This window comes from Salvia hispanica, chromosome 4 (genome assembly GCF_029641045.1).
Source record: "Salvia hispanica isolate PSC_SH4W2 chromosome 4, Shi_PSC_v1, whole genome shotgun sequence".
NCBI lineage: Eukaryota > Viridiplantae > Streptophyta > Magnoliopsida > Lamiales > Lamiaceae > Salvia > Salvia hispanica.
In genome coordinates, this window is record NC_142695.1 from 26,610,036 (window position 1) to 26,633,669 (window position 23,634).

The following is a 23,634-nucleotide window of genomic DNA, read 5'->3' on the forward strand; positions in this document are numbered from 1 at the left end:
TGTGTGTGTGTGTGTGCACGCCTCGGTCGGCGTGCACAAGTGTGATGATCGTGTACGTATGTTGTGTGTGTGGAACACTCATGCGTGACACGATTTAATGGTGAATTTGGAGTTGTTATTTGAATAAAAATGATATGCTAATCATACATTGATGTTGATTGAGGATTTTTGAAAATAATCGATGGGAAAAAAAAGGGAAACGTGAGATCATGCATGATTTGAAATCCATGATTGAAACTGATTTGTGATACGCCTAATTTAAAGGTGATACTTCGCGCTCTCAGCGTGATAAACGAGGAGAAGAGAATTCTATCGAGCTAAACCTACGAGGTGGGCTTTCTTTTAAAATTAAGGACATTATCCTAAACTGATATTGATGAGAATGAAAAAATGTGTTATCATGCCTTGATTTGTTTTGTCGTGCCTATCCCTCGTGGCTATGCCACTATTGATTTAATCGAATTCGGATCCTTGTAGAGCCGCAAACTCTACTTGGGTTAGTGTACACCAATGTTAGACCGAGTGCTGGCGTACGGGTCGGCCGGTCTAGTGACCTGGATTGCGGCCGCAGTCCTTGTCATGTAGAATGAGGATATGGTAAACGTCTATGAGAAAAATGGTTGCGCGACCGTGATATTTGAGGAAGAAAATATTTTGGTGCCTCGGGTCTTTCTAAAGTTAAAACCCCGATGGACACTTGAGAATGGCATGATAACTATACTTGTGAGAAAACTGTTTTCGGCATGAGTCCACTGAGTATGATTATAAATACTCAGCCCTGCATGTGTTTTCCCTATGTGCAGGTTGAGCGGTGGCGAGCGGGCGGCGGTGTTGAGTAGGAAATAATAAGATGATCTATTGGTACTATAAGTGTCGTTGTGTCTCCATACATAGCCTCACTTCTCTCTTGATCGCTTCCGCTATGTTATGAAAAATTGTTATCTTTTGGTTGGGATGAATACTTTTATTTCGTGGGTATATTTTGGATATGGAACACTTGAAAATATTTTGGAACCTTTGCTACTTTGGAGCATTTATGGTGATAGCCTTTTTTTTGGATTTCTTTGCTAAAGCATTATTTCTTTTCCTATTAAATTGTTCATTAAATGCTTTGGTGAAAATCTCTTTTCAAATGGAACCCTAGCCTATGATCTTTGATGCATTTAAGTCTGTTTAGTTAACGATCGCCGCATTTATTATACCCTAGGTGGACGGGTCGTTACAGTTGGTATCAGAGCAATCGTTCTTTCCGCTCTGGATCCAAGAGTCTCGTTGAATTGAAATCTGAAATTTGTGTAAATTGATTAATTGATAATCGTCGAAGGCTCAACACCGCAACTCGTCTCCGCTCAACCACGATGAATGAGGTAACGAGTATCTCTTGAATTTTGATTTGAATTATGAAATGTTGAAAGTTGAAGCGAATGGGAGATTGTTGTGATATTTGGAAAATTGTGATGATTATGCTTGCATGTGAACTTGCAAAATGTGATTTATGCAAAATAAATGTTGTTATGCAAGTGATTATATGTTGAGACTGTTATTAGTTGAACAATAAAACTCTATGAAAAATCCTATACGAATTGTGATATACTTGATATGTGATGAACGACATCTATGAGAATGAACTTGAGCATGCTGCTATACATAGTTGTAAGTCGTGCCGTGAATGAAAATTTGGTGATGATATCGAACTTGGAGGCATCAAACGCCGAATACGAGGCGAGCGGCTTATGAGAACGAATTGCGAAGCGTTGAAACGCGAAAATATATATATATACACACCTTTTGGCACGGAAAGGAAATTCCGTTATTTCTTGATATGATATTATCTTCACACCTCCGTCGTTCGACGCATACACACATATATATATATCTATCGTACTCTCAGCATCAGTTGAAATCTTATATACTATTGATAATTTCTTCGATCCTTGTTCTGATGCTGAGATTTCTTTTGTAGATGCTTAATCATTATTACGCACCGATGCGCGATCGTTACGCGAAGAACAAGGTTTTCCCTGTCGAAACCTATCAAGAGTTTGAGTGGGATGGAAAGTCCTTTCTCTTAACCTACGTCGCCGAATTCTACGATCGCTGGATGGATGCATACGCGTATGGAGGAGTTACCCATCACGCGGGGATCTCGAGATTGATTCACACTCTGCCGATTCCTTGGAGCGAATGGACTGCCCAAGCTGCATTGCCATATACGTGGTTCAGTCCGCCGGAGTATAAGCCTCGAGGCGATATAATCGGCCTAATAGGAGTGCTACTCCCAGCCATGGCAGTTGCGAGGGATGGACCGCCACTTAGTCCCCCACCGCACAAGTATCCGCCGGGACAGGCCCGCCGATGGAGGTATCGTCGCGATAAGGAGCCGCATGTTGATCGTGTTCCCAATAGGCCAAGACTTAAGGCTAACGCGGCTAACCCTTTGATTATCCATGGAAACGTGGAGGACATGCGTGCGATCACTCCGCCGCCCCCGGATGTTGGTGAATATGGCGAGAATGAGGGACCGGGCGAGGAAGGACCTGCCTTGGAAATGGATGAGGATGATGACCCCGAGGAGGATATGAACGACATCGATTAGGATTGATAGTCGTGGAATAATTGTTTTGGCTTCCCCCATGTTTTTTTGGATTGATTGGCTTGGTTTTCTACCGTATGTTTTTGCTACTCTTTCGTTTTTCTGCATCGATACTAAGACCTCTATGAGGCAACGTTTTTTTATATATGCCATGGGGAGATATTTATTTTGATTCAAAAGATTGCCTTTCGTACATGGTACAAATTATCTATCACTATGTTATCATGCCATCACATCATGCCTCTTATAGCACCACCATTTTTTTTTGAATACCTTATGGCGCCTTGTAATCGCCACTTGAAATTGTACAACTGCTTCTTAAGTGCAATTGCCTTGATGATATGGAAACATTGATCTTTGATAACCTTGACGCAACCGATTGTTGGTAACAATGTTGATTGACGCTATTCTTTGCAATCCGTCTACGTGACGAACTTTTGATATCTTGTGTTTGGCCATATATTCCAAAACAATTGACCCATGAACCTTGTTATTCAGCAATACCATGTGACTATTGTTAGAATCATGGGAATAATTCTTGTGTTGATAAATCAGAATGCCGCCAAGACGCCAAAACCGTCAACCGACACCTCCACCTTCAAGTGAGGAGAGTGTGACACAGTCGATTCCGACACCGTCGCCTCCCCCACCCCCGGTTGATAGGGAAGTAGTGAAGCTGTTCTTGGAGCAGAAACCACCCGTGTTCGATGGACTTGGAGAACCGGCCAAGGCCGAATCATGGATCCGCGCGATAGAACGTATCTTCGCAATCTTGGGATGCAACGATAGGGAACGGATGAGTTGCGTAACTCATCAACTAACCGAGGCAGCCGATTTTTGGTGGGATACAAGAATAAAGACCTTGACACAAGGCCAAGTGGAAGCAATGACGTGGGACGATTTCAAGACCGAGCTATACAACAAGTATGTACCGAAAAGCTACCGGAAAGCGAAGGCATCCGAGTTCAACAATCTGACGCAAGGACGCATGACAGTGACAGAGTATGATCGAGCGCTCAACAGCATGACCCGATACGCCCCTGAGCAAGTCGACACAGATGAGAAGCTGTCGGACAAGTTCCGCGAGGGACTAAGGTCCGAGATAGAGATGTCGTTGGCCAGTCGAGGGACACTCACATACGCTAAAGCTTTGGCACTCGCGTTGGATATTGAGGCAGCAATGCCTAAGGAGAAAGCTAAGGAGAATGCAACTTCATCGTTACCCCCACCGCACTACTCCAGAGAGAAACGGAAGTGGGATGAACATAGAAATTTGCACGATGGAAAGCGACACCAGTCGAGTCAGCATCGATCCCAGCACGGAGGAGGGCAGCATACGTCTAGCCAGAGAGGAGACTACCGACCTAGGGCACCACAATGCAATGTGTGCTCTAAGTATCATTTCGGAGAATGCCGATATCAGAATGCGATCAAGTGCTACACTTGCGGAGGAAACGGTCACTTCTCTAGGGAGTGTCCAAATAACAAAAGAGGATCGGGATCAAGGCAGAACGATCAGGGATCCCGTCAGCAAACTAGGGCACCGCAGAATGAAGATGGAGGAAATCGCGACTCATCATCGCGACAACCACAACCTCAACGCCCCAGACTTCCTCCCCAAGCTAGAGCGTTCGCGCTGGAACAAAAGAAGCCGAAGAAAGAGCAAGAGGATCGTGAGAAAGGAAATTTGACAGGTATGGGCGAAATTCTCAACACCCCTGTTGTTGTGTTGTTTGATACGGGCGCGTCGCACTCGTTTATATCTGAACTATGTGTGCATACTTTGAGCTTGCCTACTAGCGAATCTGAACGTAGATTGATGGTGTCCTCACCAGTAGGAGGAATGATAGAAATAACTAGAACGTGCTCGAACGTAGAAATTGTTATGGGAGAACTTAAGATAGTTGCTCATGACTTACGAGTCATAAAAATGGAGGATATCGATATAATCTTGGGAATGGACTGGTTGACAACGAACTTTGCGACGATTCGTTGTAAGGAGAGGCAAATATCTCTACAAGCTCCGGGAAGCGAACCCACCATATACCACGGAATCGCGATGAACCGGCGAACAGCCATCATATCCGCGCTGCAGGCGACGGCAATGATGAAAAAGGGGCGAACTGCCTATCTTGTCTACCTCCATGGAGAGGAGAAGAACGAGGAGAAAGTGGAAGATGTTGCTGTTGTGAAAGATTTTCCCGACATTTTTCCCGAAGTGTTACCTGGACCACCGCCAGATAGGCAATTGGAGTTCACGATTGACCTTGAACCGGGAGCTGCACCCGTATCCAAGGCACCATATAGAATGGCGCCAAAGGAGTTGGAGGAGTTAAAGATACAACTCCAGGAGCTTATGGACTTAGGTTTCATTAGACCTAGTGTCTCGCCATGGGGCGCACCAGTACTTTTCGTGAAGAAGAAGGACGGATCGATGAGAATGTGCATCGATTATAGGGAGTTAAACAAGTTGACTCTAAAGAACAAGTATCCACTGCCGAGGATAGATGACTTGTTCGATCAACTGCGAGGAGCAGGAGTCTTTTCAAAGATGGACTTGAGGTCCGGATATCACCAGCTACGAGTTCGAAGGGAGGATATACCCAAGACTGCGTTTCGCACAAGATATGGCCACTACGAGTTTGTGGTGATGCCGTTTGGATTGACGAATGCCCCAGCGGTGTTCATGGACTTGATGAATCGAATATTCCATCCGTACTTGGACAAATTCGTTTTAGTCTTCATAGATGACGTGCTAGTCTACTCAAAGAACGGGAAGGAACATGAGGAGCACCTACGAATCACGTTGGAGACGTTGAGGACCGAGAAGTTATACGCCAAATTCAGCAAGTGTGAATTCTGGCTAAAGGAAGTGAATTTTCTAGGACACATTGTGTCGGCAGAAGGAATTCGAGTGGACCCCGCCAAGGTTGAGGCGGTACAACGATGGAAGTCGCCTTCAACACCAAATGAAATTCGGAGTTTCCTAGGATTGGCAGGATACTACCGAAGATTCATTGAAGGATTCTCCAAGATAGCGAGACCAATGACGCAACAACTCAAGAAGGGAGTCAAGGTGAATTGGACCCCAGAGTGTGAAGCAAGCTTTCAACTCTTGAAGGAAAAGTTGACAACCGCGCCAGTGTTAGCTGTGCCCGAGTCTGGAGTGAATTACGTAGTCTACACCGACGCTTCGAAGGTTGGATTAGGATGCGTATTGATGCAAAATAATAAAGTGATCGCCTACGCGTCACGACAATTGAGACCACATGAGTTGAATTACCCAACGCACGATTTGGAGTTAGCAGCAGTGGTACATGCCCTAAAGATTTGGAGGCATCATCTCTACGGAGTGAGATGTGAAATCTTTACGGACCACAAGAGCTTAAAGTATTTCTTCGAGCAGAGAGACTTGAATATGCGACAGCGAAGATGGCTCGAACTAGTGAAGGACTACGATTGTGGCATTAACTACCACCCCGGCAAAGCAAATGTAGTGGCAGATGCTTTGAGCCGCAGAGATCATTCGCAAATAGCTACTTTCCTAACGGAAGAGGAAAGCTTGATACGAGAGTTTAGCAAAATGCGATTAGAAGTGATAAGAGCACCCGAGACAGTGGAAGGGAGAATTGCCACTTTGGTGGTTAAACCAGATCTGAAAACGAGAATTGTTGCAGCGCAACGAATGGATAAGGAACTAGAGGAAATCCGAATTGAAGTGAGAACCGGCGAATCCAGAAAATTTAGTGAGGAGTCCGACAACGCCCTCACCTTTGAAGGAAGGTTGTGCGTACCGAACAACGAGGAACTTAAGAACGAGATTTTAAGTGAAGCTCACGAAACTCCATACACTGCTCACCCTGGAAGCACAAAGATGTACCAAGACATGAAAAAGTCCTTTTGGTGGAATGGCATGAAGAAAGATATCGCGGCATTTGTAGAACATTGTTTAGCCTGCCAACAGGTGAAGGCATTACATCAACGACCGCATGGGAAATTACAACCATTGGAGATACCCGAGTGGAAATGGGAGCACATCGCCATGGATTTTGTGACGGCCTTGCCAAAGACCCTAAGTGGAAACACCGCAATTTGGGTGATTATCGATCGACTCACCAAGAGTGCGCATTTCATACCGATTCCGGTGACCCATGGATCGAGCAAGCTAGCTCGTATCTACATAAAGGAGATTGTGCGATTGCACGGAGTTCCAGTGACAATTACGTCCGATCATGACCCGAAGTTCACATCGAAATTTTGAATAAGTCTACAGCGCGAGCTTGGAACGCGATTGAATTTTAGCACGGCGTTTCACCCACAATCTGATGGGCAATCCGAGAGGACGATCCAAACTCTCGAGGATATGCTACGAGCCGTAGTGCTCGACCGAGGCGGAAGTTGGGAGACCGTACTACCGCTAATTGAATTTGCATACAATAACAGCTTCCAAGCAACAATCAGCATGGCGCCTTATGAAGCCTTATACGGAAGAAAATGTAGATCGCCGCTCTACTGGGATGAAGTTGGCGAGCGACGGGTGCTAGGACCCGATGCAGTCGAGGAAATGATTGAAGTCGTACGACAAATTCGTGCGAGAATAAAGGAAGCTCAGGACAGACAAAAGTTATACGCTGACGTCCGACGGACCGACTTACAATTCCAAGCCGGTGATAAAGTCTTTCTCAAAGTGTCCCCGTCGAAAGGGATAACACATTTTGGTGTTAAAGGAAAATTAAAACCACGTTTTATCGGGCCTTACGAAATTCTAGAAGGAATAGGACCCGTGGCCTATCGATTGGCGCTACCGCCAAGTCTTGCAAACGTGCACAACGTCTTTCACGTATCGCAGTTGCGAAAATATGTGTTTGATCCAAAGCATGTGATTCACTACGAAGAAGTCGTGTTAAATTCCGACTTGAGCTATGAAGAGAGACCCCAAATGATCTTGGACCGGAAGGTTCAGAATTTGAGAAATAAATCCATTGCTAGTGTGAAAGTACTATGGAGGAACCACGATTATGAAGAAGCCACGTGGGAGCTTGAGGACAAAATGAAGGAACTGTACCCGGAACTTTTTCCATGAGGTACCAAATTTCGGGACGAAATTTCTTTTAAGGGTGGTGGAATGTAACGCCCCACTTTTTCAAACCCTAATTTTCGGGTTATAAAATTTTTTTCATTAAATGCCTTAAATGCTATGATATGTGAATTATTTGGTGAGTGATTAATTGCATAGTGTCTTTGTGACCTAATTGCGTATGAGAATGGAGATTGAGTTGAATAGTCAACTTGTCGAAATGTTGACGTGGCTATTGAATAGTCAAAGATGTGGAAAAATGATGTGGCCGTTGAAAGGTCAATACGATGAGAAAATGGAGTAGAAGTGAAGAGATGATTGACTTGAATATGTGAATACTTGATGCGGAGAAATATAATTGTGGGAGAATTATTATTTATTTCCGAAGGGATGAGTGAGAAAAATAATAGGAGCATTTCTTAAAGCATGTGAAATTTTCGGCCAATATATATATTGGAGAAGAAATAATTTTATTCTTGGATTTAATTATTTGTTTGGGATAATTATCCAAATTAAATCCAAAGTCCAAATACTCTATAATTCCTACATGGAATTTTCGAAATTATCACCTTTGATATTGATGAGATTTTCGAAAATCTCATATTTTGGAGAAGAGGGAATTATTTATTTATTTGATTCCTTATTTATTCTATTCCATGAATAAAAATAAATATGCTAAAATATCCTAGCATATCTTGCCATATCTAAGAAGATCTTACCATATCCTAATTAAATTAGGATTTGAATTTTATTCCTTGTGGGAAGAGGAAATACACGCCACTTTTGATATATTTGTTGGGAGGAATATTATTATTTTCTTGCTCCGTGATATATTATTCTACTCCGTAAAATATCTGAATTTAATTGTAGGCTAAATAAATAACCTATAATTTTCGAAATCCTCCTTCTTCTCAACCAATTCAACGCCACTTCCCCAATATCTCTCCCAAATCTTTTATTTAATTATTTATTGGGATATTATTTTGGCACTCTATAAATAGGAGAGATCCTAAACCCTAGAGATCAAGAAACCGGCGCCCACTCTCCCCATTATTTTCGAAAATTACTCCTCCACTTTCTCCAAGTTTTCTTCAAGTTTTCTTCAAGATTTCTTCATCAATTGAGAAGAATTCAAGTGAAATTCAAGAGATTACTGAAGAATCAATACTAATTCCTTGTTTCTACCGTTCGTTCTTTTGGAAAAGGTACTTTATTTATTGATCTCCTCTTCTTCTACCGATTTATCGGTATTCTTGAGTCCACATGCATTTAGATGAGTGAAGGGGAAATAAAGTGATGAAATTTGGGATGCATGGATGTGTGTGTGTTTTTGACCGTGTGTGTGTGTGTGTGCACGCCTCGGTCGGCGTGCACAAGTGTGATGATCGTGTACGTATGTTGTGTGTGTGGAACACTCATGCGTGACACGATTTAATGGTGAATTTGGAGTTGTTATTTGAATAAAAATGATATGCTAATCATACATTGATGTTGATTGAGGATTTTTGAAAATAATCGATGGGAAAAAAAAGGGAAACGTGAGATCATGCATGATTTGAAATCCATGATTGAAACTGATTTATGATACGCCTAATTTAAAGGTGATACTTCGCGCTCTCAGCGTGATAAACGAGGAGAAGAGAATTCTATCGAGCTAAACCTACGAGGTGGGCTTTCTTTTAAAATTAAGGACATTATCCTAAACTGATATTGATGAGAATGAAAAAATGTGTTATCATGCCTTGATTTGTTTTGTCGTGCCTATCCCTCGTGGCTATGCCACTATTGATTTAATCGAATTCGGATCCTTGTAGAGCCGCAAACTCTACTTGGGTTAGTGTACACCAATGTTAGACCGAGTGCTGGCGTACGGGTCGGCCGGTCTAGTGACCTGGATTGCGGCCGCAGTCCTTGTCATGTAGAATGAGGATATGGTAAACGTCTATGAGAAAAATGGTTGCGCGACCGTGATATTTGAGGAAGAAAATATTTTGGTGCCTCGGGTCTTTCTAAAGTTAAAACCCTGATGGACACTTGAGAATGGCATGATAACTATACTTGTGATAAAACTATTTTCGGCATGAGTCCACTGAGTATGATTATAAATACTCAGCCCTGCATGTGTTTTCCCTATGTGCAGGTTGAGCGGTGGCGAGCGGGCGGCGGTGTTGAGTAGGAAATAATAAGATGATCTATTGGTACTATAAGTGTCGTTGTGTCTCCATACATAGCCTCACTTCTCTCTTGATCGCTTCCGCTATGTTATGAAAAATTGTTATCTTTTGGTTGGGATGAATACTTTTATTTCGTGGGTATATTTTGGATATGGAACACTTGAAAATATTTTGGAACCTTTGCTACTTTGGAGCATTTATGGTGATTGCTTTTTTTTGGATTTCTTTGCTAAAGCATTATTTCTTTTCCTATTAAATTGTTCATTAAATGCTTTGGTGAAAATCTCTTTTCAAATGGAACCCTAGCCTATGATCTTTGATTCATTTAAGTCTGTTTAGTTAACGATCGCCGCATTTATTATACCCTAGATGGGCGGGTCGTTACATTCTTCTTCTCGTGCCAATACTGTAATTTCTTGATCCATCAAGACTGCACAATACTGCCTACCGCTCTCATGCTCCCCTCTAATCATGAACGATACCTTCTCGCTTATTCTATTCCTGCCAATATCCGATTGAATGAGTGCATAATTTGCCACCAACCCATGCTTCTTACCCAAAATGCCGTCTATATATGCCCCCAAACTACTAGATTTTCTCATGTCAAATGTGGACTCGAGAAAATTCAATCCAGTATGTAACCATCGTGTATATAATGCATTCAGTCGAATTCATATACATCTATTAACTCCTATGATGAGGATAGGAAGCTTGCAATTGAGTAGAAAGTACATGAGTTTGAATTCCTTGTTGGTTTGGATTATTAAATTAATCCGCACCACATGAATATAAGTAATTTGAGCCTGACATATGAAGAAAGTGGATGTAGACGTAGTGATATATATTCGAATTTGATTGATATACTTGGCCGGCTAACCAAGTAAACATGATTTGTGAAAGCAGCACACATAATTATATATTCCATCTAAAACATGATTCATATATATATATATTGGAAGTTGCTGGCATGTCTTAACACATATTGTAACATCCCGGAATTTAGAACCCTAATTTAAAGCCCTAGAATTAATTATTTGATGACATGGAGTCGTGAATGCATTTATTTCATGGGATGCATTGGCCAAGTCGAGCCTAGGGTTTTTGTTGAAAGTTTGAAAAGTCAAACTAATTGATTTAATGATGTGGCATGTGATATATTAAGTTATGATATTATGTGGCAATTTAATTGTTTATGGGTGAGTGAGAATATTAGAGAAAATTTCCATAAATACTTATCACCCTAATTCTTGTAATTTTCGAACCCTAGACCCCTTGGAGAAAGAATTTCTATTTTTCCGGAATTTATTTAATCCTTGGGATATTTATCCAAATTAAATTCCAAGAGCCAATTATTTCCTTGTTTAGAGATGGAAAAATCGAGCCTCCTTATTCTTCTAGTGATTTTCGAAAATCACTATAATTGGGAAGGAAGGAATTGTTTTATTTTATTTGATTCCTTACTTGATTTCCTTCCATACCTAGAATTTAATTATTCTACCAAATCTTTCCATACTTCAAGAGATCTTGCCTTACTTTATTTTAGTCAATATTCAAAAATCCATGCCTTATTTAAAAGGCTAGAAATCGCCCCTTATCTTGTTTCATGGAGGATTTTCCTTATTTTTATTTTGCTCCATGATATTTTATTCTACTTGGAAAATATACCAAAACCAAAACCATGGCTAATTACCTAGCCTAATTTTTGAAAATTAGGAGATATTGCCATCTTCTATTTTTGTTAATTCTTCTTCCCTACTTCACCATATTATTTTATTCTATTTATTTATAAGGCAAAAGATCTTACCAAATATTCTATTCTAATTACCAAAAGATCTTGTTGAGCACTATAAATAAGAGAACACCCCAACCCTAGACCCCAAATTTTCGGCCCCCTCACTCACATTCACTCTCTCAATTTTTCTTCTACATTACTCCATTAATCCTTCATCCTTTGAGAAGAAATTGAAGTTTAATCCAAGAACTTTGAAGAATCAAGGCTAATACTTGTTTTCTACCGATTGTTTTTCGCTAAAGAGGTATTTTAGTTTAAGAGTTATGTTTGTTCTTTTTCTACCTCTTCTTTTTCTTCTTCCAACCGATTAATCGGTCTTCTTGAACCCTCATGCATCTTGGTTGAGTGAAAGAGGGATAAAAAGGGATGTGGGAACATGTGTATGTGTGTGTGGCGTGTGTGTGTGTGGCGTGTGTGTGTGTGTGTTGTTGTGTGGTGTGGTGTGTGTATGATAGTTAAATAATATGGTGTGATAAACATGATCTTGATTAATTAGTAATGATAAGATAAATCGTTGGGAAGAGGGAAAAGTAATGAGACATGCATGAGTAAGAGTAGTATTGAACCTAATTTGTGATATGTGCCTATGTGATTAAAAGGTGAAACTTTGGTTGCGAAGCCGGATAACGGAAAAGCGAAACTACTTGAAAACTAAGCAATCGAGGTGGACTTTACTCTTAAAACTCTCTTTTATTTTGTCAAAATGTTATTCGGTGTTATAAGGGTGGTTTAACTGTTATGCCATGCCTATGTTTGTTTTAATGTGATTGTTGGATATGCTTATACGAATTCGGGTCTGAGTATGGGCCGCAAGCCCTACCAGACTGTGTACACAATGGGATCGAGAGCCGTCCTTGCTAGTCGGCCGGTCTCGTGGGCGAAAAGTGTGGTCACACTTTCGTCGCACCATGGAATGATTGTTAATTTGATGAGAAAATGGGAGGTTATTTTGACTGGTCAGTCTATGAAAATATATTTTGTGATACTCGTGATATTCCTTTTTATAACTGTTTAAAACTCGAGTTCACTTGGTAAGGGTGGCATAACTTATAAAATGTTTTGGCAACGAGCTCACTGAGTATTTCAAAATACTCAGCCCTGCATGTGTTTTTCTTATGTGCAGGTTGAATGACGACGAGTGGTGGCGGGTGTTGAGCAGATTAATGAATTAAAAAGGATATGTTGAACTTCAAGCGTAGTTGTGTCTTCATACATATCTATACTTTCTCTTGGTCGTTTTCCGCTGAATTTTTTATATACTTTAGAATGTCTTTTTGGAATATCTGCATCTTGCCTTCGGTTTGAAGCCTTAGTCATTTCTTGTGATTTCGTCTGGGATAATGAGTCGTGCTCACTAGATATTTTGATTGTCATTTATGATATTTTTCTTCCTTTAATCTTCTAGGTTAAGTTGTTGCTTTTAATACTCTGATATCTCTATCAATTCTTTTGGTCAATACTCTTTAAATGAAACCCTAGCCTATGTTTACTTCTTTGGAGTTGGTTTTGGGTAGCAGCCGCCGCATTTATTGTACCCTAGGAGGGCGGGCTGTTACACATCTTCTCCTCACTCACATTCAATTGCATAAACACACACACATTCGATTGCATGCATCACTGAAGAGGGAAAATATTCAGAGGCATTTCTGCGTTTCTTCGACTGCTCTTACCTTAGGGTTTGTATTTTTGAGTTAATTTATTTTACTCCAAGTTGTTGTGAATGTTTTAACACCACCTCTTGTTAGTGAAGTTGTGGAAAATGAACATGCAGCTCAATGCATAAAGAACAATGAAGTGAAGCATTGTGGATCCTTAACTGAATATGCTGAGTCATCAAGTGAGGATCAAGCTGGTGCACCTAAGACCAAAAGCAGAGGATCCATGTCTGAGTCTAGACTGATGAATGAGGCACCAGCTGTGATGAAGGACCACTCCTTGAGTTGGAGAGACGTGGCAGCTAAAGCCGGAAAGATGCCAAATTGAACTTGGATAAAGTTTTGTTACTAGCTGCTTTTAGGGTTATGAATGGTTGCTTTCTAGAACCTTCAGTTGATGTTATATATATAGTGATACAATGTATTCTCGTTGGTTTCAATATATGAAGAAAGCTTACTACTTTGAGCAAATGTGCTTTGTTATCTTTATTTCTCTAGCTATGCATTTGGGTCTTTTTCATTACCTCTTTGGAATCACAGTTGGTATGGAGGGTGATATGCATTTCAGTCATCCTCATCCATTGATTTCCTTTTTAGAATTGTAGATGAGATGGAAGTGGATGTTTCTAATAACTATCATGATTCTTGCAAAATTTGTAGCTTGCCGATTCTATCTGCTCCCTCCTACACTTGCATCTATATTACTTGCGATTTTTTTCTGCACGAATCATGTGCCCAAAAAATCAGCCACAGAGACAGCCATCCATCCCTCATAGTATAGACCAATGAATGCTTTTGCAAGGCTTATGACACACAAAATTTATCTTCGAAGGAAGTCCCAATTTCACCTACAAATGTGAATATTGCGATTTCGAAATGCATCCTCTGGCTGCAGCTGCAATGCTTGGTGTTGAGATCAAAACCAAACACAAGAGTCATCCACCTCACCCTCTCGTGGCTCTTCGTAGAAGGATTTGGTCTTCGTGTGATGGTTGTGGGGAGATGCATGAAGGTTTCTTCTACTCGTGCCAACTCTGTGATTTCTGGATTCATCAAGCCTGAACCATACTGCCTACCGCTATTAGGCTCCCCTCTCGTCCTCTTCCTCTGCTTCTCATATATTCTATTCCTGACAATATACGGTCTGATGAGTGCATAGTTTGCGACCAACCCATGCTTCGTACCCATAACGCCATCTATATCTGTCCCCAAACTGTGAGATTTTCTCAGGTCAGATGTGGACTACACAAAGTTCAATCCGGTACGTAATGACCGTATATATAACTCATTCACTTGACTTCATAATATCTATTAACTCTATATTCATTGCAGAAACAAAGCTAGAGTTGATCCAACTGCCAGATGACAAGTTGGACACATTTCCAAGTTTGGAGATCCGTACATTCTCGCAGGGAAACCAAACAGATAATATTGGTGATGGAGATAAGAAGCTTGCAATTGATAATTTTCACAAGCAATCCTAGTTGGTGATGAGGCAGAGGATCATAATTATAATTATAATTATAATTATAATTATAATTATAAAAAATTAGTGTGTGACCATTCCATCTCAACTTTAGAGTACATTTTTCTCTGCTCTCTTTCTCTTAGTTTTTTGTCTCTATATCTAGCTCAAATATTAATATTCTGCGATATTTCTCTTAATATCAGCAGAAGTCCATATGTTTGCCAGTGACCAACCTTCGTGGATCTCTAACCTAGCTCACTTTGACTCTATTACAAGGAGACTAAAGAAGAACAGAAACCTTAATTCTAGCCTCCGAAATTGGTGCCCCCTACAGCAGAGGAAGAACCGATTTTTCGCTGCTCTCTTCTTCTTAGTTTTTTGTCTCACTTTGACTCTTATATTCCTGCTATATTTGTCCACTGAAAATGGAGGAATATGAGTCTGGGAATATGTCAACAAATCTAAGGTCGAATACAGACACGACACATAAAGAAGGTGCGAGCCATATCGATTATCCCTTTAGATTCACTTAATTTGCTTTGTGTTAATTAAATGTGTTATTTCATGTGATCTATGTATAAACACGAAAATGAGTTAATTTACGTAATCACCTAGATAGATTCTAATTTGCCAGTTTATTTGAATGCACAATTTTCGTTATGCAATCCATTCTTTGAGCAAAAAATTCTAAACAAAAATACTAAAGTGGACGAATCTTCTGCTGGATGAGATATAGAACGATTTCAATCTTCTGTGAGTGGATCCCAATATATTTATATCTATCTCTGGCTCTACAAAGAGAGATGGACTTTCCAAGATGACTGCATGATAATTTTGTAGCTTAGATCACAGAAATGAGCCAAAGGGGTCAATTTATAATGTGAAGAACGATTGAAATATGATAAAAATTTGAATTTTGTTAAGTATTTATGTAGTGGGAAGAGATTGGTTTTAAAGGGACGGAAATATCCAAAAAACTCTTTATGGGTCGTTGAGAAAGTCAGATCACCCCTGGTTGGTTAGCGGGGTGCTGGGAGGCTTTTGTTCTCGATGGTGCAAGTCAGTGGGTTCGTGAGCATTAACTGCGGTCCGCTTGTTTTGCTCGATGACCGACATGTTTTGTGAAAAGGCAACAACTTTGTTTATGGACTCGGATTGAGTCGTACAAGATGTCCACTTAAGTTCTTTCGAAGATGAAGATAATAGTAGTCTAAATGTGAGTTTATAAATCATCATTTTTGGTCATTTAATTTATTTTCATTTTAAACCTAAATAATATCGAACCCTGCATTAATTTAATTTTTGTCTAAATTTTAATTAAATAAATAGTTAAAGTGTTGAAAAAGTAAAGTAAGAGAAAGAATAATGTAGAGAAGAGTCTTATCTATCATATTCTCTCTCTTACTTTACTTTTTCTCCACTTTAATTATTTTTTCAAAACGAGTGCGCAAAATGAAATGTCTCTATTACTATGGAACGGAAGGAGTACCCAACTTTAATTTTTTTTACTACTTATATATAAATACATTCCTCATAAAATAAAATTGAAGCCGGTGTAGTGTCCGAGTGTTCCAGAAGCTCGCCTCACAATCCTGAAGTCTCGTGATCCACCACTCCTGAACGCATAAATTCAATTTTTTTTTTCGATCTATTAGATACTCCCTCCGTCCCAAGGAAGATGACCCCTTCCTTGGGCGGCACGGGATTTTATGCATGCAGTTATATTTTTTGTGGTAAGAGGAGAGAGTAAATAAAGTAGAGGAAATAAAGTAGAGATAAAGGTGTTTCCATTTTAAGTAATGGATCATCTTGATTGGGACAAACCGAAAAGGAAAGACGGAGGGAGTATTTGTTTAGTACACTGTCGAACAGATAGCACACTAACTGAACATTGTTCGGTCCCGAGTCCGATTCTATGTTCGGGCAACTAACACTTCAGTTTGGTTCAGAATCGAACCACCCATTTAAGCAGATTTGTGGGACATAGAAAGCAATTTTTTTTAGCAAATAGTAAGATTATATATTAAATACGTAGCAATATAAAGTGATTAAAGATTAAAAAATGAAATGAAATAAGAATACGAATAAAAAGACCACTGTTAAAATGGAAAAGCAAGTTCAAATCCGTTGATTCTACGTCAACATCATTTTTAAGTATAAAACGTCTTTGACCATTCTTAATCTTCAATGAATCTGCAATTGTTATGTTGCAAATTCGTTGAAGAAACAGCGCCCAACCAACAACGCGCTTTCTCCCTCAAGACTCAAGAGAGAGATTAGAGAATATATTCATACTGGATTTTAGTGTGGTGTGTTTGGAGATTGCTTTCTCTTTGATGCCTCCTCGATGGGACTGTTTTCCGACATCTGTGGTTGTCTACGCCGACGGATGAGCGCCGCCGCCGACGACTCTGCTGCGGACGTCGCGGAGGATACCTCCGATTTGTTCTACAAGCTCGAGACGCTGCAAATCGCCACGAACTTCTTCTCCGAGCTGAATCAGCTTGGCCACGGCGGATTCGGCCCCGTTTACAAGGTAATTCAATTTCAATTCAACCTAATTAATTCCTCTTTTCGGTACATTTTCTTAATTAGCTATTCAAATTTATATTTGTCATGGAGATTAATGATTCAAAATATGATTCAGTTCCACTTTTAGCCTAACAAAAGGGGCTGTTTATATTAAACTCCCTACGTTTAGCTATGAGCTACACGTGTTTTAATTGGGACGAGTATTCAGTTTTCGGATTGATTTTTGCCCAAACCAAAAAACTGGCAAATTTGGAATCAAATCGAACTGAACTAACTGTGAAATTGAAACCGGAAAACCGAAATCCAAACACAAAAAACTGAAATTGTATAAAATATCCAAAAAACAAAAATAATCCGAAAAAAACAATAAATCCACAATTTGAAAATAGATGCACTTCAATAAAGGAGGTGTTGTTGTTCTGTTTAGTGTTTACAAAAAGTTGGATCATTTTCAATAGCTACTTAATTTTATCCTTCATTTTAATTTATGATTAGCAAGTTATTGCACTCTCACTTGAATCAAACTCTATCTATATCCACTCCCCTAAAACTTGAAAGCATCTGAATAAGTTGAGTTTGCTCACCTCTGGTTTTAATGCGCAATTGATAAAGTAGGAATGGAAAAAAGAAAACATAGGTAAAATATTAGAAAAAAAAAGATAAAAAATGATGAGAATATTTTCATAAATGGAGATGAAATTAATTTTGGTTGATAGACTAAATTTATAAAATGAGACTAATATTTGTGAATGAAGGAAGCACATTTCAGTCTCGTAGTAGAATTGTGACCAAGGAGAGTCTCGTAGTAGAATTGTGACCAAGGAGAATAGAGTATGTGTTCTAAGTGTAATTTCCACATGTGAACATGATATCGATAAGCATTTAAGTTTGGAAATCCCGATTTAATAAAAAAAACCATGGTCAATAAAATTACAATGGATAAATATCTTGAACTATAGGTGTTTAACTGCCACATGCAGCAAAAGAGAGAAAATGGACGGAACAAAAATAGGGAACTTTTACTCTCTCCTCATCTTAACCAGAAAATTGTTTTGACTGAAAACCTGTAATAGTAAATACTCCATCCGTTCTACTCTAGATGTCCACCCTTCCTTTTTAATTTTTCTCATTCAAGATGATCATTTTCTATAGTTGAAAATATATCTCTCTCCTCTCTCCACAAGTGGCACGAGATTTTTCTCTCTTACTCGACCTAATAACTACACCTAAAATCCCCTGCCACTTGTGGACATTTTGATTGGGACAGAGGGAGTATCATTTTTGAAGCCAACAGTTCACGGTAGATTATAATATAGACCTGAATGTAGGATGGAACTTGAGGAGTTCATAAAGTTATTTCAGAATTTTGTGTTTGTAAAATACTCCCTCCGTCCACGAAATGTTGTCCAAGTTTGACTTGGCACGGGTTTTAAGAAATGTGAAGAAAAGTGAGTGTTAAAAGTTAGTGAAATATAGGTCCCACATTTATATATTGTTTTTATAATAGAATGTGAGTGTAATGAGTTAGTTGAACGTGAGGTCCATTTACCAAAAATGGTAAAAAGCAAAGTGGACAACATTTCGCAAACGGACCGAAATGGCAAAACTGGACAATATTTCACGGACGGAGGGAGTAATGCTTTAACCACTTCCAGAAAAAGTTCCTTCATTTTATGCTCAACTAACTCTTTTTTCTAAGGTTCTTTATTACAAGACCAACTATCAAAAGATGTTGAGGACCTTTTTGGAGACTCTGTCAATATTAAGTTTGGAAATTATGTTAAAATCTTTGAAGCATAGTACAGTCGTTTATCAAACATTAGCATAGTACACCACTAACTTGTAGCCAGCTTTGATGTTTATGTGTTCATCTAATTTTTGTTTCAGGGATTGATGTCAAATGGTCAAGAAGTTGCTGTAAAAAAGTTATCCTTGAATTCAAGACAAGGGATTAGAGAATTCACAAATGAGGTGAAATTATTGCTAAGGGTTCAGCATAAAAACCTAGTCATGTTGCTTGGATGCTGTGCGGAAGGACCTGAAAAGATGCTTATCTACGAGTATTTGCCCAACAAAAGTCTAGACTACTTTCTTTTTGGTACTTGATTCTAACTAGACGTGTAATCAAACATTCGTACATGATATATATCTGATTTGTTTTGTACTTGTGTCTTCCATGATAAAATTGATAGTTTTGCAGATAAGAAACAGTCTCCGCTTCTGGATTGGAGTAAACGATTCCATATAGTAAAAGGGATTGCACGAGGTCTTCTCTACTTGCACGAAGAGGCCCCTGAAAGGATAATTCACAGAGACATAAAGTGCAGTAACATATTACTTGATGATCGGTTAAGCCCCAAAATCTCGGATTTTGGTCTGGCAAGGTTGTTTCCAGGGGACGAGACTCATTTGAACACATTCCGGATTTCTGGAACTCAGTAAGCAGAAATATGCTATCTGTATCTGTCGATTTCTGTTATTTTTCCCATTTCTCCGTCTTCTTGTTAACATATGATGCAGTGGCTATATGGCTCCAGAGTATGCAATACATGGATATCTATCGGTGAAGACCGATGTCTTTAGTTTCGGTGTTTTGGTTCTGGAGATTGTTAGTGGAAGGAGAAATCATGATAGGTTTCTTGATGCAGACAAGGCGGACTTGTTAAATTATGTAAGTACATTACATTACTAGTATCATGGTTGTGATAAAATGCAAAATCTAAATATTGTACAAACTTCAAACTGTTGGCACTGTGTTGAAATTTTCTTTTGATGTTATTTTGTCATCCGTTGATATTTTCTGACGGTCCAAATCATAGTTTGGAGTTTGTATTTGATTACATCCACTAGTATAATATAGTAAAAAGTATAGATTGTAAGTCTAAAAAGTATTCATATATTTTTCACGTATTCTAAAAAGTTAAATCTGAAAATCATCTTATTTATAAACATTGTAAATGCAATAACTTTATATACATGGACTTTCTGATTTTTTACTCACGCTTCTAATATGTCTAGCTTAAATGTCGATGTGTTGAGTGATGTTGTCGCCATGTTGGCATTAATTTTCCACTTCTGCTTGGCACGGTAGCCAGAAATTGACATCCGTATAAGATATCGTACCAATTCCAAGTTCGTATATTCGGAGGCATGATTTTTTGTTTGTGGAAAACTAAATTGAATGAAATTTTGCGTTTAGAGCGAATGGATTCTGATGCTACGTACCTTTGTAGGCATGGAGATTATATCAAGCTGAGAAGTCATTGCAACTAGTCGATGAAAGCCTCGAGAAACATTCCCGCGAAGAAGCTGCGATATGCATTCAATTGGGGCTGTTATGCTGCCAAGCTAGCGTTGCAGAAAGACCGGATATGAATGCAGTCCATCTCATGTTATCAAGCGATTCTTTCACTTTACCCAAGCCCGGGAAACCCGGAGTTCACGGCCGTGTAGGGCGGTGGACAACGGCCAGTTCTACTGGATTTACTAACAATACAAACGGTAGCAGCACCCAAACTGCTGCTACTACCAAGGCTGATACAACAAGTGTTTATGTTGATGAATTCTCCAGAAATTCAATTTCCTATTCGTCGATAGATGAAGGTAGATGAGCGAGCTACTTTGGTAATATATCCCATTATTTATTTAAGGGTATATAATATATATGTTCTATAATTGTTCTCGTTTTTGTCATGTTAGTATCTGAGAGTTGCCCTATCTAAGGAATACAAACAAGTAAACTACTCCGTGTGTTCCATAGCAGTGGAGTTATTTTGCCATTTTAATACATTAGTGTTAATCCACGTGCGATGCACGATAGAATATTTTTTTATCATATATTTTAAAATTGTTAATTGATTAATTAAAATATGCAAATATAACTATATAAAATTTAAAAATAGAAAAAATATACTATATAAAAACAATTCAATAAATATATGCTCATCATTTCATTTTACACCAAAAAATATAAAATTAAACATATTTGCAACAGAGTCAAGACAAACACAATTATTTGGACAACGATGAAGGGACTATATCAAGTGCTAACACTTTAAAAAAAAAAAATTAAAACAATCCTTCATATTTCTGTACTAAAAATAATGTAAATCACACTTTTAACAAAATAATAAAGCGACAACTCATAATATTCAAAATGTCAAAATTATGACCATAAAAAAAATCAAATGATAAACTACACAAAAAACATTACATTAATTGGGTGAATTAACACTATTATATTAATGAATAATGATAGGCCATTTGAATGTTGGACGTTTATATTAGATTCTCTATATAAAATCAGTTGTATCCCAAAACAATTAAGTGCTAAATCCTAATTTCAACAAAAGTATTATTAGTAAACCAAAATTTGGTAGTAGACTATTTTATTTTGTTTGAACAACTAATTGTTTGATCAACTTGATTTTGATAGGTTTAATTATCTCATTGCAAATATACGTATTATGCACCACTTATTAATCATCATAAGTCATAAAATATTATTTTTTGTGACACCACATAATATAACTATAGCGCAAGCGACAATATAAATATATAAAAACAATAAATTGTGTAAAGATGAAGATAAATAATATGAATGTTTGAGTTAAGGATGTTACAATTCTTCCATCTCTAAGAATTGTAATAAATATTAGAATAAAATTCTTGAACCACATACACGCGATACTCTAAATATTGCAATCAAAGAAAAAAACAACGATAAATGAAATGGAAATTACAATGAAAATTATAAAGTAAAACGAACTATAAGTCTAGTAGAGAAAAACCCTCTTTCCGCAAGACAAATTACATCACAGTTCGTGCTCTCGAATTGACGTATTCTTCCCAAAGATGAAACGACTTCCTCCTAACGTATATAACATCTCAAATCCGCTAGGTACCGATAAACTTGATGGAGTTCCAAAATTGAGCAATACTATGTTCCCAAAATATACAATAAAATGTTGAGAGCTTGAGAGGGAATGGAGAATGTTTTTGTTGGTGTGTAATTCATCTACTACAACTCTATGCTTTTTATAGGCATAAAATTAGGATATGAGAGATCATAGAATTAAACATCATAAATTATAAAATTAAAAGAATATAGGTTACAAAATTCATTATCCTATTTAAAATAATAAAATAAAGGGTCAATCACAATTGTAACAACCACATTAATACAAATTCTTATATATTTATAAGTAAAACTTCAACACTGTTACCTATAATAATGGGATGAAATTATAACGGCCACATCAATACAAATTCCACGCTATAATTAATATTACATATTTTATAAATATTCAAATTCACCCCATAACTTTAAATATATCAAAATACAGTCAAAACTCGCATTTTATATATGTATAGATAGATTCCATAATAGTAAGTCATTTCTTTTTTAGTAAATATTCAACATATTTCTTCCAACTTATTTTACTTTCTCTTACTTTATTATCTCTTCTCCTCTCTACCTTTTTCATTTACTTTACCACTTAATATATTTTTTCTCAATCTTTGTGCCGGAAAGAAATGTCTCTACTACTATGGAACGGATGGAGTAGAATTTAATGGAGTATACGCAAATTTCATCCCTAGTTGTCTTTTAATTACCTTGCACATGATGGATGAGTTTTTGCATATAACAAAATATATTGGATAGGAGTTTGGGAAAATCCTTGTTCCGTTCAATATCATGGAATTTAGTTGGTAGAATTGGAATCGAAGTCTTCCAATTTCACAGTTTGAATTTCATATCAAAAGTTGATAAATGAAATTCCAAATGACTATAAAATTATAAAATTGGGCATCTTCAATGCACATATACACTGCACACACTACACACACACGCACACACACACTTCATATTAATTCCTCCAAATTCAATTTCGTATATCATTTTTATCGAACAAAGGATTTGGAATTGACTTACAATTCAGTTACTTAAAAATTTAATTTGTTGGAGTTCTAATTCCAATTTCATGTACCAAATAATTACTTATTGTACTATAACAAATTAAAACGAGTCAGGTTTCTGCTGTACAATAAAACAATGTTCACAACATCTCCAGTGCACTGAGATGTTCTATAAATTTACAATACTGTTCATTCTCATATGCTACTCACCATTACCCATTATATCATGATTATTGAGTTGCAAAAAAAACACACACATTGACAAGTCAAAACAATATATAACTAACACCATATGAACGATGCCACTTCTATCGTTTAGAAATAAATAATTACCGAGGTCTCAGATTCAAATTAAACAGTAAGAAGTATCTTTCAATTTGGAATCCTATTTCTCATACAACACTCTACTGTCATCATTCATCCA

General features: G+C 38.1%; 1 protein-coding gene across 1 annotated transcript; it reads left to right on the top strand.

The window, feature by feature from the left end:
* The first annotated feature begins 16,922 nt into the window (after positions 1-16,922).
* On the top strand, positions 16,923-21,083 carry LOC125196239 (cysteine-rich receptor-like protein kinase 29). The gene is made up of 5 exons (XM_048094671.2): positions 16,923-17,295; positions 19,179-19,389; positions 19,492-19,729; positions 19,812-19,962; positions 20,525-21,083. Exons 1-5 carry the CDS (start codon positions 17,107-17,109, stop codon positions 20,900-20,902), a joined length of 1,167 nt encoding a protein of 388 aa, XP_047950628.1. The 5' UTR covers positions 16,923-17,106; the 3' UTR covers positions 20,903-21,083.
* The last annotated feature ends 2,551 nt before the right edge of the window (positions 21,084-23,634 follow it).